The sequence below is a fragment of the Ahaetulla prasina genome, chromosome 3 (assembly GCF_028640845.1).
Source record: "Ahaetulla prasina isolate Xishuangbanna chromosome 3, ASM2864084v1, whole genome shotgun sequence".
NCBI classification, from domain to species: Eukaryota; Metazoa; Chordata; class Lepidosauria; order Squamata; family Colubridae; genus Ahaetulla; species Ahaetulla prasina.
The window spans coordinates 185,880,825-185,900,176 of NC_080541.1; the positions used below are offsets into that span (position 1 = coordinate 185,880,825).

The 19,352-nt window shown below is 37.0% G+C and overlaps 1 protein-coding gene across 2 annotated transcripts in view; it reads left to right on the forward strand.

Annotated features, from left to right (window-relative positions):
- Positions 1–19,352, forward strand: part of MAGI3 (membrane associated guanylate kinase, WW and PDZ domain containing 3) — a 103,853-nt gene that overhangs the window by 81,362 nt on the left and 3,139 nt on the right. For both annotated transcript variants that reach the window (XM_058176912.1, XM_058176913.1), the window contains exons 16-20: positions 9,641–9,826; positions 10,971–11,073; positions 12,702–12,804; positions 16,673–16,816; positions 18,751–18,889. In XM_058176912.1, coding sequence (XP_058032895.1) covers positions 9,641–9,826; positions 10,971–11,073; positions 12,702–12,804; positions 16,673–16,816; positions 18,751–18,889 — 675 coding nt within the window. The remainder of the gene's footprint in view (positions 1–9,640; positions 9,827–10,970; positions 11,074–12,701; positions 12,805–16,672; positions 16,817–18,750; positions 18,890–19,352) is intronic.

A 19,352-nucleotide genomic window follows, 5' to 3' on the forward strand; every position in this document is an offset into this window, starting at 1 on the left:
CTAATGGGTATTTCTGTTTACAGGCTGACATTTACTGGTGATTCAGCAATTTATTTATTTTTCAAATATATAAGAATATATTTGAAAATTGAATCTTAGTTTCAGCTCTAGACATTTCTTAATTAGATTTTTCCCATTGTATGAATAAGGCATATTCCGGACTTGTATTGGGGTAGATTCTACAGTATTTTCCACAGATTATTGGTTTTGTTAGATTTCTTCTTAAAATTGGAACAAAATGTAGACTTGATTTGGTATATTTATTTAAGCTCATAATATTTTCTTAATTTACTTTTTTATAAAATGTAAATTCAGTTCTCTGAATCTTTTTCATTATAAATTAATCTTATTTCCTACATTAAAATACTAATTTCAGTTATCAGGTTTCCAATTATGAGTGAACATGAAATGGGAAATGAGTTGTTTTGGAAGTTCAGTTGAACCATTTCATGTGAACTACTGTTTGGCAGAATCAAAACCTAGATATTCATTCATTCATTCATCATCCATTCAATTTATATAGCTGTCCATCTTACATACATGGCTCTAAGTAGCTCACACTATTTATTCCAGGTTTCAGATTTTAAAAAAAAAAATCCCTGGAAGTATTTTATGGAATTATTAGGAATACATTACTCTTACCTCTTTCTAACCTCCTTTGTGGTTTCTTTCCTCATATCACTCTGTAAGTTACCATTGTCAGTGTCCTTTGTTTTAAAAAGATCATATTCAACCAGTTCACCAATCTCCTCTCTAATCTTTTTAGCACTTTTATTTCTTTGTCTGTCCTTAACCATTCTGTTAATGTCCTTTTCCCCACTGTTTTTCCCTTGACAGTTCCTTCTGGAACACACAGAGATCCAGATGCCCAAAGTACAGTTCCATGCATTGAAGATTCATGTTCAGAATGCTTTGCATATCTGTACTGTCTAATCATTAGATAGGAAATTATTGCTAATGACAGGTTTTCCTGTGTAATCTTGTGAATAATGTAAAACACAGTTTAGTCCTTCTTAAAGACCTATATAAATGTTCCTCAGTCAGCTTGGGCTGACTAACTAGTGTGAAATATTGCATCGCTCTTTAAAAAAAGGAATTTTGTATTACACTTCATCTAAAAATAACAAACATAATATTAGTTAATTGATATTTATGTCAACTATATATCGGCAGTTCAGTGGTTCGAATCCCTAGTGCCGCGTAACAGGATGAGCTCCTGTTACTTGTCCCAGCTTCTGCCAACCTAGCAGTTCAAAAGCACGTAAAAAATGCAAATAGAAAAATAGGGACCACCTTTGGTGGGAAGGTAACAGTGATCCAGGTGCCTTTGGCATTTAGTCATGCTGGCCACATGACAACGGAGACGTCTTCGGACAGTGTTGGCACTTCGGCTTTCAAACGGAGATGAGCACCACCCCCTAGAGTCGGGAATGACTAGCACATATGTGCAAGAGGAACCTTTACCTTTATGCCAACTTCATAAGAATAAAAACAGACATAATATTTGTGGAACATTTTAGAGTCATCATTTACTTCAGTACATTTAATACTGGAATCCTTTTTCAGCAAAAGCACCTTTTCTATAATACTTCCATTGTCATAGATCAGTTTTGAATTTATAGTTACAAATGAGATTTGCTAAACTAAAAGAAAAAATGAAGATAAAGCTAGAATATAGTTTGGTTTGCAATTTCTAGCTCATCTTTCTTTTTTTCCTATGAAATATTGCATGGTTGATAAGTAACAATTTCTCAGCAGTTTAGGCTTTCAGGTAGCATATAAACTGAAATGATTCTTGGTGAATTTTTTACATGAAACATGCCACATGATAAGTTAACAATATTTGTAAAAACAGCTTTCATGAATTATTAGTTAGTGCTTAGTATCCTGGGAATGAAATCAAAGTAGGACCTATTCACAAGAACATTGTTTGCAGTCATAAAGGGAGATGAGCAGCTGAAAGGATTCGTGCAGAATCATGCTTCCTCTATTATGCCTCTACCAAGGCTTTGTAAATATAAATGTTGGGGAAATATTTTTTTTTTAATTTGCATTTATATCCCGCCCTTTTCCCAAGACTCAGGGCGACTTACACTATGTCAAGCAAAATAAATATTTGCGATCTTATTCAGGGGGAGATTAAGATTTGCGATCTTATTCAGGGGGAGTCCGCGGACCTTATGGGCATTACGGAGACCTGGTTGGGTCCAGAGGGGGGGGTTCCCCTTGTTGAGCTGTGCCCTCTGGGTTTCCGAGCATTTCATCAACCGAGGGCCCAAGGTAGGGGTGGGGGGGTGGCGGTTGTCATTAAGGAAGATCTAGAACCGAGGGAGGCCACTGTTCCTCAGATTGCCGGCTATGAATCCCTCTATGTGAGGTGGGGCCATAGGAATCAATTGGGCTTGTTGATCGCGTACCTGGCTCTTTGCGTGACCACAGCCCTGCCCGAGCTGTTGGAGGTACTTGCCGGTTTGGCGGTTGAGACCCCCAGACTTATAGTCAGGGGGATTTCAACCTGCCATCGGCTGGCTTGTTATCGACTGCAGCTCGGGAGTTCCAGGCCTCCATGACGGCCTTGGACCTGATTCGAGTAAAAGATGGCCCTACACACATGGGAGGAGGCACGCTGGATCTAATTTATATCTCTGGACAGTGGTTAAATGATCTGGAAGTAGATGATTTATTAACAGAACCGATGTCATGGTCAGATCATTTCCTCCTTCGCCTAGACTTCCGAACCGCCACCCACCATCGCAGGGAGACGGAACCTATACGTTGGTTCCGTCCCAGGTGCCTGATGGACCCCGAGAGGTTCCTGACGGAGCTTGGGCCATTCCCTGAGGATCTGGCCCACGGCTCGGCTGAGGAACTAGTTGTGGCCTGGGAACAGGCCGCGACTGGGGCCTTGGACCGTGTTGTGCCTTTGCGGCCTCTGACCCGGCATAGATCTCGTCCGGCCCCTTGGTTTTCCGAGGGGCTGAGGGAGATGAAACGCCGGAGAAGACGCCTAGAGAGTACTTGGAGGTCCAGTCGTTCCGAAGCTGATCAGACACTAGTTAGGTCCTATTCTAGGACCTACCTAGTGGCAATGAGAGAGGCGAGGCGTTCTTACGCTTCCACCCTCATTGCGTCGGCAGATAACCGCCCGGCTGCCCTGTTTCGGGTGACCCGCTCCCTCCTTCATCAGGTGGTGCGGGATGACCCTTTGCAGAGACGTGCCGAGGAGTTTAGTGGTTATCTATACGATAAAATCGCTCAGCTCCGGGATGGTCTGGACCGAAATTGGGATGATCCAAGCGAGAGGGAGGAGGCACGTCTTGTTGAGTCTGTTTGGGATGAGTTTGACCCTTTGGCTCCCAAAGACGTGGACAGGTTGTTGGGGAGGCTCCACGCCACCACATGTTTACTGGACCTGTGTCCTTCCTGGCTGGTACTGGCCACTCAGGAGGTGACACGAGGCTGGCTCCAGGGGATTATCAACGCTTCTTTGTTGGAAGGGGTTTTCCCTGCCGCCTTGAAAGAGGCGGTGGTGAGACCCCTCCTCAAGAAGCCCTCCCTGGACCCAGCTATTTTGGGTAATTATCGTCCGGTCTCCAACGTTCGCTTCATTGCGAAGGTTGTAGAGAGTGCTGTGGCGCTGCAGCTACCCCAATACCTGGATGAAGCTGTCTATCTAAACCCGTTCCAGTCCGGCTTCTGACCCGGATACAGCATGGAGACAGCTTTGGTCGCGTTGGTGGATGATCTCTGGAGGGCCAGGGACAGGGGTTATTCCTCTGCCCTGGTCCTATTAGACCTCTCAGCGGCTTTTGATACCATCGACCATGGTATCTTGCTGCACCGGTTGGGGGGATTGGGAGTAGGAGGCACCGTTTATCGGTGGTTCTCCTCCTATCTCTCCAACCGGTCGCAGACGGTGTTGACAGGGGGGCAGAGGTCGGCCGCGAGGTGCCTCACTTGTGGGGTACCACAGGGGTCGATCCTCTCGCCCCTTCTGTTCAACATCTATATGAAGCCGTTGGGTGAGATCATCAGTGGCTTTGGGGTGAGATACCAGCTGTACGCTGATGACACTCAGCTGTACTTTTCCACCCCAGGCCACCCCAATGAAGCTGTTGAAGTGCTGTCCCGGTGTTTGGAAGCCGTACGAGTCTGGATGGGGAGAAACAGGCTCAAGCTTAATCCCTCCAAGATGGAGTGGCTGTGGATGCCGGCACCCCAATTCAGTCAGCTGCAGCCGCGGCTGACTGTTGGGGGCAAGTTATTGGCCCCAAAGGATAGGGTGCGCAACTTAGGTGTGCTCCTGGATGAACGGCTGTCGTTTGAAGATCATTTGACGGCCGTCTCCAGGGGGGCCTTCCACCAGGTTCGCCTGGTTCGGCAGTTGCGCCCCTTCCTTGATCGGGATGCCTTGTGCACAGTCACTCATGCGCTCGTTACCTCCCGCTTGGATTATTGTAATGCTCTCTACATGGGGCTCCCCTTGAGGTGCACCCGGAGGCTTCAGTTAGTCCAGAATGCAGCTGCGCGGGTGATAGAGGGAGCTTTGTGTTGCTCCCGTGTAACACCGCTCCTGCGCAGACTGCACTACCTGTGGCCTTTCGGGTGCGCTTTAAGGTTTTGGTCACTACCTTTAAAGCGCTCCATGGCTTAGGGCCTGGGTAGTTACGGAACTGCCTGCTGTTACCTCATGCCTCCCACCGACCCGTATGCTCTCACAGAGAGGGACTTCTCAGGGTGCCGTCCGCCAAGCAATGTTGCTGGCGGCCCCCAGGGGAAGATCTTTCTCTGTGGGGGCTCCCACCCTCTGGAACGAACTTCCCCCAGGTTTACGCCAAATACCTGACCTTCGGACCTTCCGCCGCGAATTGAAAACACATCTATTTATTCGCGCGGGGCTGGCTTAAATTTTATTGGTTTTAAATTTTCTATTATTAATTTTAAGGTTTTTTTTAGTTTTATATATTTTAAAGTTTTTAGGCAGACTATATAATAAGTTTTTTAATATGTATTTTAATTGTATATTTTACCGTTTGTTTTACTTTGGCTGTACACCGCCCCGAGTCCTTCGGGAGAAGGGCGGTATAAAACTCGAATAAATAATAATAATAATAATAATAATAATAATAATAATAATAATAATAATAATAATAATAATAATAATAATAATAATAATATTTCACCCCAAAATCTTAAGTTGCAATATTTAGTGGCAAGAACAATCTTTGAATTTCTAGCTGATATATTTTAAAATTATTGGTTATCTGATATGATTCCCCAGGATTGCAGAATAACTCAGTTTAGCCCTCCTTAAAAAATTCAGATAAATGTTCCTCAGACAGCCTGGCATAATTTAACTAGACTGCGACACTATTCACTCAATATTTAAACATTTTTCTTCAATAGTAAACAATTGTAAAATTAAATGCTATCACATTTTTGTGTGGTAGCCCATGCACTGTAATAATATATGGGAAGAATGAGTTATATTTCTCTAATCTTTATCTCTTTATCTTTATCTTTAAATATATAGGCATAAATCGTATTAAGGTTTAGTTGTTTTGTTCTTTAAAGAAGGCCATTAATGCTGGTAGCTTCATAATAAAAAGCAACCAATTGTCAATATACACAGTCTTTCTTAGAATTGTTAATTCTATATGAACAAGAATGTGTATAAACTTGATGTAATTACTCTGAAATAAAATGAAAAAATTGACACTTAAAGTGCTACTAGATTACTTAGCAACTCTTCAAGTAGCATCTAACATTCGTCTGTCAAGTCTACAGCCAAAGTTATTTTTGTTAATTATAATTATGGAGTTAAATGCAGACATTAACACTTGAAATCATCTTCAAAATAGACTGAAAGTTAATGGAAGCTATTCAAAATAGTAATGATTAAGTGATTAGCTCAGTTAAAAGTACAGTAGACCTCGACTTACAGTATGACCACAATTAAGACAAACATTTCTGTTTCTTGGCACATTTTTAAGGCAATCACTGCAGTTGTTAAGTCAGTGTGGCTTTTCCATTGACTTTGCTTGTCCAAAGGTCGTAAAAGGTGATCACATGACCCCAGGACACTGCGACCGTCATAAAGATGAACCAGTTGCCAAGCGTCTGGATTTTGATCACATGACCATTGGGATGCCACAATAATTGAAAGTATGAAAAATGATCATAAGTCACTTTTTTCAGTGCCATTGTAACTTTGGTCACTAAATGAACTGTTGTCGAGGTCTAGCTGCAGTTGGTTTTTTTCATGGTTTATCTCCATTAAGAAATTAATCTTATAGGATTAGTGTTAGTGTTAGTATTCAGATGTTCTGATAAAATCTTATTATTTTTTCTTTTTATTTAAATATTTATTTTAATTTATTAAACTTGTATGCTGCTTATTTTGCCAGAGATGACTCTATTATAAAAATATTAAAATATGTTGGAGCTTTTCCTAAGAAGTGGGTGTGTATTGCAGCATGCTCCTGAATTGTTTGTCAGAGTCTCTGCATACCTGCAATTCTGAACATAGTATAATAGAGTTGGAAAAGACCTTGGTAGTCTTCTAGTCCAACCCCGTTCAAGGAGACCCTATACCAATGATGGCTAACCTTTTTCTCGTGTGCTGAAAGCGTGTGTGCCAGTATCCATAATGCAATGTGCCTCCCAGGCATGCATGCACAACCCCCCATGCCCCCAGTGCATGCACACACGACTCCCCATACTCCCCCCATCTCCCGTGTATGCGCGTACGACCCCCCTCCCCCCATTTTGGGCCTAGTAGACATCCCTGCAGACTCCTGGGCCCAAAATGGGCCATGGGATGGGCGTGCTGAACCCCCCCCCAGCCCCGTTTGGGCCTAATAGGCCTCCCTGCAGCCTCCCTCACACATCCTGAAAATCAGCTGGCTGGAGGGAGACACGCACACATACACGGTAGAGCTGAGCTGCACGATGGCTCGCATGCCCACAGAATGGGCTCCGTGTGCCAGCTGTGGCACGCATGCCATAGGTTTGCCATCATGACCCTATACCATTTCAGATAAATGATTGTCTAGTCTCTTTTTGAAAGCCTCCAGTGATAGAGCACCCAAAATTTCTGAAGGCAAGTTGTTCCAGTGGTTGATTTCTCTGTCTCTTAGGAAATTTCTCCTACTGAGTTCTAGGTTGCTTCTCTCCTTGGTTAGTTTCCATCCATTGCTTTTTGCCTCTCCTTTTGCTGCTTTGGAAAATAGTTTGACTCTCTCATCTTTATAGAACCCCTCAAATATTGGAACACTATCATGTCTCCCCTAAACCTTCTTTTCATTAAACTAGACATACCCAGTTCCTCTAACCATTTTTCATATCTTTTAGCCTCCAGCCCCCTAATCATTGTTATTGCTCTTCTCTGCACTCTTTCCAGAGTGTCAACATCTTTTTTATATTGTGCTGACCAGAACTGGATCCAGCATTCCAAGTGTGGTCTTAGTAAGGCTTAGTAAAGCGTGATCTTGATCTTGATTCTACCCTTCTATTAATGCAGCCTAGGATTGCATTGGCTTTTTTGGCTGCTGCTGCTGCTGCACACTGTTGGCTCATATTTAAGTGATTTGCATTGCTAATCATTTACAGTTCTGTTTTTGATAAGTTAAGCATTGTTTTCTTTTTTTATGAAGATGCAAAGTATGAATTAAGCAGCTTTGTTTTATCTCTACAGCCTGTTACTCCTTTGCCATCTTCTCCATTAGTGGACCAATTGCTTCTTTGCCTTTTTTCTTTATATGTTGAAAGAAACTTTTATTGTTTTTGACATTTGTTGCAAGTCTTACATCATTCAAAGTTTTAGCTTTCCTAACTTCATCTTTGTAAGTTTGGACTATTTGTTCATCTTCTGCCTTAGTTATGTGTTCCTCTTTCCATTTTTTTTGTACGTATCCCTTTTTTCTCTCAGTTGGTCTGAGAGTTCTTTGTACAACCACGTTGGGTTTTTTCTTGGTTTTCTTTTTTAGTGATATTGAACTTGACTGGGCTTTTATAATTGTATTTTTCAGAGTTTCCCAAGTTTCTTGAGTTGATTTCCCTTTTAATAGAATAGAATAGAATAGAAGAATAGAATAGAATTTTTATTGGCCAAGTGTGATTGGACACACAAGGAATTTGTCTTGGTGCATATGCTCTCAGTGTACATAAAAGAAAAGATACGTTCATTAAGGTACATCAAGGTAAACACAATTGATGGTCAATATATCAATATAAATCATAAGGATTGCCAGCAACAAGTTATAGTCATACAGTCATAAGTGGAAAGAGATTGGTGATGGGAACTATGAAACGATTAATAGTAGTGCAGATTCAGTAAATAGTCTGACAGTGTTGAGGGAATTATTTGTTTAGCAGAGTGATGGCCTTCGGGGGAAAACTGTTCTTGTGTCTAGTTGTTAAGATTTTCATCCATGAAATCCTTCCCAAGCTTTCTCCTGAGTTTGTTAAAATCAGCTCTTTTAAAGTCTTAGGCACTGGTTTGATTATGTTCTGGTGCTTGTGTTTCTTTTATATTGAATTCTAATATAATATGGTCATTCTCCCCTAAGGTTCCTGCAACTTCAATTCCCTCTATCATTTCTGTTGCCTTTTTTACCTTTTGGGTGATGAAGTTGTCAGGTGGATGAGTCAGGAGACTGTTCGATTGTCCACTTGTTGCAGAGTTTGTCCCCCAGTTCATGTCAATATAGTTAAAGTCCCCCATTACTATTGTGGTTTGTTTCCTACATACATTGGTTAACTGATTAGCAAAAAGTTCATCTATTTCTTTTGCTTGGTTGGGTGACCTGTAGAATACACCTATGGCAATGCCATTCTTTTTTTCCTTTTATGTTGACCAATATGCATTCTGGAAGGCTTTCATCTTTTCTTGTGTGCATCTTTGTAGAGAGGACGTGACCTAACATATAATGCAACTCCACCTCCTCTTTTGCTAGGTTTCTTTTGAATAGTTTATATCCTTTTATCAGTACATTCCAGTCATGAGTTTCATCCCACCAAGTTTCTGTAATGGCAACTAAATATACTTGCTCCCATGTACTAGTATTTCAAGTTCACCCTGTTTGTTTCCTAAACTATGAGCATTCATGTATAGGCAATTTAATGTTTTGTGGCTAACCCTGGGTATGCTTCATATATCTCCTACTTTGCATCTGAGTTTTTTCTTCTTTCTCTTTACTCTCTACCTCCTTTTATGATTGGTAATCTATTGGTTTTTGCTTGTGATTAGGTTCTAAAGGTCGTGAAGATTTCCACCGGCTCTCCTCAATTGTAATTTAATTAATTTAAATTAAATCACTGTACAGATTTAATTTAAAATAATTCTCTTCTTGCTCCCAAGGAAATCTCAGGATTTTTATAACTGTAGGAAAGAGTTAAAAATCTCTTAACAGTAGCTCATCATCTTTATAAGAACATAATTCTAGAAGTCTTTGAAAAATAATTTAGCCAGTGTAAAACCAAAATAATTTTAAGTATGGATAAATCGGACTATAAATATTAATATCAAGTTATGAATCTGGTGACATTCCTATGCAATTGTACAGTGATTTGCATAAATGATAATAAAATAAAGCTTCTGTAATGTGTGATACAGAATATTACTTTGTTCATTTCCTAGTAATTCCTCATAAGATTGGACGTGTTATAGATGGAAGTCCAGCTGATCAATGTGGAAAACTGAAAGTAGGAGATAGAATTTCTGCAGTGAATGGACAATCAATTATAGACTTGTCGCATGAAAATATTGTGCAGCTGATCAAAGATGCAGGGAATACTGTCACACTCACTGTTATTGCTGAAGAAGGTAAGAATTACTGTTACGTTTTTGTTCACTAAAGTTGCATTTGTTTATGTATTCAACCTGGTGGCAATATCAGTATCTTTCAACAACAGCTGCAAAAATATTTTTGTATATGTTAGCTAGGTTGAAGGTTGAGAGTACTTTACCTCCAGTGACTTATTCATATCTAGGCAGTCAGATAGGTATTTAAGGATTTCTGCTTTGCCCTATGGTATTTTTGGAGTTCTGTAAAATTCTGTCTTATTCCCACATGATGTTGAAGATGTGTAAGAAACTATGGAGTGAAATTATTTGAAAAAATTTACAAACAGTAATAATCTGCCACTAATAAACTACATGAAGACCAGTAAACAATAATTCAGTACCATTTCTTAGCAAATTCATTTTAACAGTGATGTGTCAATTCACTTACACTAATTATTCATCTTTAGACATTATACAGGGGCTGCTTCTAAAAGGGTCTTGGAAATGTCAATTTAGAAGTCTTTTAAATTACTTTGACTAAGAAAACTACAAAGACTATATTTCAGTGTTTGATTCTGCTAGTTAGTCCTTTTCAGGGACAGTTTGAGATAATGGATGCTAACTTACAAAGTCTTCACAGTATGGGGTCTGGTTACCAAAGTTTTTGTAATTTATTGCATAAAAATTTTCATTGCAGATCCATTGCAGATCCTCTGCTAAGTTCTATCATCAATATGTAATTAGAAGAGAGATAACTATAGAGAGCCTTTTGTTTTTATATTTGGAATGTAGATAACCTCTCATCAGAAATTTTTGCCTTTCTTTCTGATAAAGAGAAGCATTAATGAGTGTGGAACTAAACAGTGCCATTCTCTTTTCCTCAGTCACCCCTATCCCAAATAGCTATCCAATTTTCACTTTTTAATCAGAAAATACTGTTAGATATAAATGCTTCAAGGAGTATGTGTGCTCTTCATTTCTCCCGTTCTCAGGTTATAGGTATTTGGTAAAGGGATTTGCTACTGCCTTGATCTATTTCTTTCAGCATTCTAAGCTGACAAAAATATTGTTCATCAAAGCATTCTGAGTATTTAAATGACAATTTAACAAAGTTTTTATTTGATCCTTATTTTAGTACTGCTAATATATTCTGTATCTAATCAGCTGCTTGTGTCTTCATTAGAGCACCGTGGTCCCCCATCAGGAGCAAACTCCGCCAGACAGAGTCCAATTGTACAGCATCGAGTTCTTGGACCAGTTCCAGCTTCTTCTGTGTCTACTGACAGGTACAAACTTCATTTTAAGACCACAAATAAACATGAAAATGAAATTAAACACCTAACTTCTTTTTGGAAAGGCAGCAAAAGATTTTTTCAGTTCCTCAGATTTTTTTTCATTATCTGGACTAATTTTCTAGTTACAACGCAGGAGATGTCTTACCTCATATTGTCAGGAGAAATATTTCTATGATGTTTTTCTTACTTCTTGTATTTGTATATTTTTTACAGAATAGTCTGCATTTATCATCTTTTGGCATTTACCTATTAATTTCCTTGTCATGATATATATGATGAAGCAAACTACAAAAGCTTTTGCAGAAATAAATTTATCATTCATATGCCACAAGTTTGTTTTTATTTCAAGCCTGTAGTAATAGGTAATGGATCAGAGACTTCAAACTGCAGATTTATTTAAATGAATGCCAAAGAGAAAAAGTCCTCTGGAAGAGAAAATGAACAAAATAAAACTGATTAAAGATTAAAGAGCTTCTGTGAGAAGTTATAATTATTCATGGTATAAAAATGGATGTTAGAAATGAACATCTTCCTTCTGCTATGTAGCTCTAATTATTTCAGAAAATGTTACTTGATTAAAGATACTTCATCCAATCTTAATATGCCCCGTATTAGTGATAGTTCATAGATATAATATTCCGTTTCATCAAATGTTCTGCAATTTTTTAAAGTTGGAAATAATGCATTTACTGTACACAACTTTCCTTAAATTCTTTTTTGTATTGAAATATTTATAAAATGCAGATGTTTTAATATGTCCATTGAAAATAATAGAAATTTATCATAGTTTTGTGCAACTTTCACAAATGTTTGACATACATTTTTGAGAGGAAATGATAAACACTAACAGAATATATACATTACTTAAGACACATCTATTCATTTGCGCAGGACTGGACTAGGGTTTTAAATTTTTAAATGTCTAAATTTTAGATTTGGTTTTAAATTGGGTTTTATTATTTATATGTCTATTTTAAATATTTGGCCTTTATAATAAGTTTTTTAGATGAATGTTTTACTTTGTATATTTATGTGTTTTTTATATGGCTGTACACCGCCCTGAGTCCCTAGGGAGATAGGGCGGTATAAAAGTACGAAAAATAAATAAATAAATAAATAAATAAATTAATTAATTAATTAATTAATTACAAATAAATAACAACTACTTCAGGGCGTTGAAAATTGTTTTATTAAACTATGGCATTTTAATCTCAAAGAAAATTTGTGGTACATTTCTTTTTTAATCCTAATGTTGGTAATTTCATTCAAAATCTAGTTTGTACTCTGATAGGAAATGGACTAATGGGAAATCAGCATTTCCTCTTAGAAATTCTGGCACATTCTAGTCAGTTTTTTCAATTTCAAAATTTATTCTTTAGTGTTATGAATTAGAGTTCAAAATTAATTCAAAGAATTAAATAGGAAATACAAGAAATGAAATCTGCACAAGAATATCTACGGCCTGTTTAATTTTGTATGTGGAAAATATTATTTCTATGGCTAAACTTTGGAACCTGGCTTATATTTGGTAAATTCCTTTAGGAATCCATTCTAATCTTCCTTTAGGGAGAACTCAACAGAGGCCCTTGTAACGATCCATATGCTTCCTTATACTTCAGGGGTGCTATAGAAGCTGATGGCGGAAAAGAACAATGCAGCAATTACAAGCACTTCTCATTAACTGAAGTTGTTGGGTCTCTCGGAGGGAGCACACTTTCTCAGGTATATAAATATACTTCCTAGAAAATAGCTATTAAACTTTTTTTATTATATAGAGCTAAACTCGTCTGCTAATAATAGATGATGAAGGAAGGACCCTGTGTTAATCTCTTGCACACTGGATAGTCAGTGGAATATTCCAGATATTGTAGGAAGGTTCATTAAATGCCTTTGTAATTCTAGCAGCAAAGTCTGACTTTAGGACATTATTGTGCAGTTATTCAGTTGCTTATGTCTTTTTCAGTTCTTCTGGTACATATGATTTTGCCAGAATTGTCTGTCACTAACCACTTCTTTAAGTGGTTTATGATTCTGTTATCAGTTATACTACAGGTAATTCTCAGCTTACAATCACATTGGAGCCTGCCCATTATGTTCATAAATTGTGACAATCATAAAATGGGTTGGTCATATTTTATGACCTTTTATATGGTAGTCATTAAGCAAACATGGTAGACATAAAGCAGACACTACGGTCATTAAGCAAACTGATGGTTCACTATGGGAATGGTTTAGCCAAAATCCAGAAGAGTCAGTTTTCATCAAAACAACTATAAAATGTAATCATATGACCATGGAATGCTGCAAATGGCCCTATTTGCAGCCTTGTTCCTGATCATCTAGTCACTTGACTACAGGACAGGCCTCACCATCAAAACTTTGAATCCGCTTAATAATTTGCCCCAGGGCAATGTCCTAACTTTGAACAGTTGCTAAACAACCAATCATAAGTGGAGAACTACTTCTATTAGTTTCCCTTCATCTGTCAGTCTCTTCAATTTATTTTTATTTTATTTTTTTTAGCATCGGAGTCTTCTCCCTCTCTTTGCAGTATACAGCCAACATGAAATATTAGAAAATATTTGTAGCTTGAGTTGTAGATTTTGGTAAAAATTTGTTCTCTGAGCTTGCTGTTTAGCTCCCAGATGTTTCATTGCCAAACAAAGTAAAATCTTCAGTGGGACTTTGGGTGAAGACTTTATTTAGTACTGAGTGATGCTTTCTTATGGTCTAATCTATTCTCAATAATTTAAAGAAAAATATTTTCTTTGTTCAGCCTTCCTGATAATCAGTGTTTCACAGCAATTTGCTATGACTGGATATAATAAGACATTGTCAATATATATAGTACCTTTATTGCCAGTCTGATGTCAGTGCACTTTAATTATTTTATCTAGATTTCTAAGAGTTTTTCTTCCAGATAGCTGGCATCTCTTTATTTTATTTGTCACTGTCCCTTGAAATGTAGAGCCCTTTAAAATGAAATATTTTACTAATCTGTCTGTCTGCATCAATGTAACATTATCGGCATTAACTTGTTGACATAATCTTAGGAATTTTTTTAAAATATTAAGCATCAGAACAGCCTTGTAGTCTCTCATTTCCCTTTCGAAAATTTTTCCTAAAGTCATTTTCACACTTCCAGCCATCAAGATGACATCATCAGCACATCTGTGGTGAATAATGTTTATTGTAGTAACTTTAATTCCAGTTTCTCTTTCTTATATGCATGCTTTATTTTGAATGTAAGTTAAATGAATAAGGTGACAGTATGTCTCATTGGCATGCTTCTCCCCATTTTTGAGCCAGTTAGTTCCATATTGTAGCTCTTCCTAATCATAATACAAATGTTTAGGTAGGAAATAGGCACATGAAGACACATCTTAATTGAATCTAGCCTGGGGTTGGGAAAGTACACTTATGTATATAATCCTTAGAAATACTATGATCTCTAAATTGTGAATTGCTTAGTTAGTTGTTTTAGTCTTTTTTCTACTCACTGAATTTTCAGCTGCACTGAGATAGTTTTTATCTTCTGCTTCTAGATACTTTATTAGCTTTATCACACAAAAGCAAGAGATAAGAAGATGGAAATATATAATTAGAAAAGAGTTATGGAAGATTGTTTCTGTTTATAACTGCTGCAAGATAATTATATGCACAAAAATGAAAACGCTCTCAAAAATATCGGCAGTGGAGGAAGGGCTGGTAAAGATGACGGAATTAGCATAAATCCGTAATTGACGTGTTTAGAAAAATAGTTGTGTTTATTATTCACTGGAAATCCCTTATGGATTTTTTGCTGAGAAAAGAAAAAACTGAACTTATTATTTGAAAGGCTAAACTATGGAAAGGAAGAAAATATTTTGTAATCCTAAGAGGATAAAATATACATATACTTGTAACCACTGTTAAGAAGATCAGAAGCCACTTTATAACTTTTTTCTTTCTTTGAACTTCTTTCTACACTTACTTTATGTCCTTTTTCACTTTCAATATTTGTTTGAATTGTTTTCATTCTTTTAAAAATGCATTTAATAAAATTTATGTATAAAAAACAAGGGATGCAGTGGCTCAGCTAAGACACTAAGCTTGTCAATCAGAAGATCGGCAGTTCAGCAGTTTGAATCCCTAATGCCATGTAACAGAGTGAAGTCCGGTTACCTGTCCCAGCTTCTGCCAACCTAGCAGTTCGAAAGCATGTAAAAATGCAAGTAGAAAAATAAGGACCACTTTGGTGGGAAGCTAACAGCGCTCATTCCATTTCAATTCATTGATTCCCAAAATGTCAATATTTAATCTTGACATTTCCATGTTGGAAATGGTTTAGTTGAATTATTTTGTAGCATCACACTTTTTTCTCTTGGACAGTACAGCAACTGATGTGCTTTTGGCTGTACTCCAACCACGTCATAGACTATTTATATTCTTCAGTAGTTTACTGGATACCTTCCAATTTGGGAAGGTGGTCATCTTCTAATATAGTCCAGCTTATGAATATCTGTTTTTTTTGGCAGAATACTGGAATAGTTTACCATTTCCTTCTTTAATGAATCATATTTAGCTTACCCCTAATCTGTGACATGACTATGATGAGTGGTTTTTCTGGGAGAATATACTTTCAGCACTATAAGTCATAGTGTCCTTAGGATGCAAACGCTTTCACCCCTATAGTGTATTAGTTCTTGAAGATGGCATTCAATCTGTTAAATTCAATTCAATCTGATTTGTTAGTATTTCTAATATGATATATCAGTTTCTTAATGTATTTGAAACTAGAAACTTAAAAAGTTATCAGCAAAATATATAGAGAGCATACCTCAAGATAATCCTGAGATTCTGTTAATTATTTTGGTGGGAAAAAATGATATTTTGGTAGATGGATGCTATGGAATTTGATCACTACAAATCAGTCTAGATGCTTACGCCATTTTATGTTATACCTAACATTATGTCCCCATTTTCTTTTTGTTATGCATTGACATTTTAATGTGTAATATTTAGTAGAAAAAATGATTGCCATTATCTCCCAACAATTTTCAGTATTCTAAATGTCCATGTGTAACAAAGAAAAAAAGGAATAAGAAGTTATCAAAGACATCAACCAGGATTTTGGAAAAGCATAAAAAGCCAGGTTTATATCCTTTTGGAATAGCAAGTGATAGCTTTCTAAAATTTACAGAGTTGTGGTGGCGTAGTGGTTAGAATGCAGTATTGCAGGCTAATTCTGCTCACTGTCAGGAGTTCAGTCCTGACTGGCTCAAGATTGACTCAGCCTTCCATACTTCCGAGATCAGTAAAATGAGGACCCAGCTTGTTGGGGGCAATATGCTGACTCGGTAAACTGCTTAGAGAGGACCAAGCACTATTAAGCAGTATGTAAGTCTAAGTGCTATTGCTATTTCCACAGGGAAATATCATTTAAATGTGGAATTAGTACAGATATTACTATACTGTCAAACATAGCAAATATGATTACATTAATAATTGCATAAAATTTCTTTGAATTTAGGAAATTGATTTTTTTCTAACAAAGAATTGAAAGTCTTTCCCAATGTAATTTTAATTTGCATATCTGTTATTTGCACAGAATCCTGGTTGTTATCCAGTAGAACTGGAGAGAGGTCCTCGAGGCTTTGGATTTAGCCTTCGTGGTGGAAAAGAGTATAATATGGGGCTATTTATTCTTCGACTAGCTGAGGAAGGGCCTGCCATTAAAGATGGGAGAATTCATGTAAGTATGTATTAGCCCTAGTTGGTTAGATCACCTATTATTTTTAAAAGCTAATTTAATATTAATTTGATATTTTAAAATACATTTCTATATATATAAGTAGTGATACTGTTCTCTGGCATTTTTATTAAATGTGAATTTATGCAATTATTTTCAGGCAATATTTTGTACTCTATACTCATGTTTACTCTAACCCAGCTTTGGCAATAGGAGGAGAGAATTCTTGACACAGAAATATTTAAAGGAACTAACTCTGGTCATGAAAATTCAATTATATAATTATAATTTTAAAGATCCTATCTAACAAAATGTAAATATCTAACCTTTCACAGCAAATTCACTGGAACATAGTCACCAATATCTGCTCTACTATAGAAAAAAAAGTGAGACAGTAACCAAATTCAAGCATTGCATTGGAGTTTTGTCCAGCTCTCTTATGTTCAGTCCATATAATAAGAGTATAATTTACTTAATACATTTTAGTATGCATGCTTATCGAGTATAGCCCCATATTGGAACAAAAGTAATACATTAAACATACAATAAAACAAGCTCCCCCCCCCCTTAACATCTTAATGAAGTTCAGGGAAAATCCCATTTTCTGGAAAAAAAATTTCTTTCTTGTTCAGCTACAGTAGCTGAACTAGATGCTCCTCTGTAGATAATTGCATTTGCCATTGCAAATAATTGGTTAGTCATCTTTCTTAGGAATGTGCTTCACGTTTTCTTGGCCCATGTGGTATTCACATTTCTGGGGGTTCATATAATCAGACATAGTACAGTACTTCAGTACTCATAGTACCTCAGTACTCATCATTAATTGGTTTCAGGCGTGGTACAATGAGTACCAAACCATTTTTTCCCATAAGGAATAATGTAGTGTGTCATAAGGCAGCTGAACTGACAAGTTCTAGTTTGTGTGTCGAATACCAAACAAACCAGCACAAAATGTTTGCATCAAAATGCGTTGAGTACCAAATGTGATGAGTTTCAAAGCAGTTGAAACCACTGTATAGACAAGTACCAAAATACATCAAACATGAGTGCTAACATGTTCTTTTTATTGTTTTGTAATAGCACATCAACGTCAGAACCTTTGGTTAAGTTTGCAATCACTTGAGCATCCTTAGCTAAGAACATAGAAATTACTGATAGGAAAATAAGTAGAATTTAATGTGATAGTTCTCAGATTGATGATTACATTTCAAGTTTGTAAACTCAATAGTTTAGAAGTATTGGGAATCTGATTTTTTCACTTTTTCTCTGCTGAGCTGTAGAGCTGAATGGCAGAAGCTTAGTTTCACATTTTCACATTTAATTCTTTTTTATACATAGTGGACAGTGTTTTATAGAGAGAAAATAGAGCCTGAGACTAAGTAGCGGAATTGACATTAAACTAGCCTTTTAGACTCCACTAATTCATATTTTTGTCCCCACTGCTGCTTTCCAAAGTTTTTTCTCTCTCTTTCTAGAATCCCATATTTTTCAGAAACATTTCCCAAATTTTCTGATTGCCATAATAATTGGGAAGAATGTATGTGTATTTCCTTCTGTTATGTATTTATTCTAGCTATATGGAATACTTTCACATTAGTTTTATAGGTATATTGATTGCCATTTATACAGTCTGTAGTTCATCTCCAACCTATAGCTAGCCTATATTTCCATTCAGCAGCCTTACCTTAGTTACAATTCATAAAGCATGAATCTTTTTGAATTATCTGGAGAGTAATTGAGTGGTCTCTGGTGAGGATCAAGTTTATATTAAGAAATAAATGTTGTTTTGGATTACTCTAATATCTGTGATAATGTCAATATTATTAACTGGGTTTCAATTAAGTATAACATAAGGTAGAATGTTTAAGTAAGTATAAACAAAATGCTAACAAGGAAAATAACTTTTTACAACTTAATGAAGGTGTTTTTCTCCTCAGGTTGGTGACCAGATTGTTGAAATCAATGGCAAACCTACACAAGGAATCACCCATACTCGAGCCATTGAATTGATTCAGTCTGGAGGAAATAAAGTTCTTCTCCTTTTGCGACCAGGGACTGGATTAATACCAGACCATGGTACGATAGGACCCCAACTGTCGAGTGTATGAACTACAGCTGATTTATTCAGCACAGTACAGATGTATTTATTGCTAATTTGAATAACTAGATGTTCAAACGCTAGAAAATTATAAATGACCTATTTAAATATTTACTTACAAGTTGGATTTCACCTCCTTGCTACTGTTTTCCAGAGATCTTACAGTGATAACTAAAATAATTCAATAATAGAAGTTAAAACTGTAAATTTATTGCAGCACACAACTTGATGTATATTTCAGAAATATCCTGAATGTATATAGATCACAATAAGAATGTAAGAGCACAGGAAAGTAAGGATGCCTACAAGACCACAGTATAGCAGTAAAGATGCTACTTGAGGAAAGCATGCAATAATTGGAACCTTAACCCTAACCTCCTGCCAGAAGCCATCTATCCCACTTCACTTAGCATTCAGCCCAGCCCATCTGGGCAATGGGCT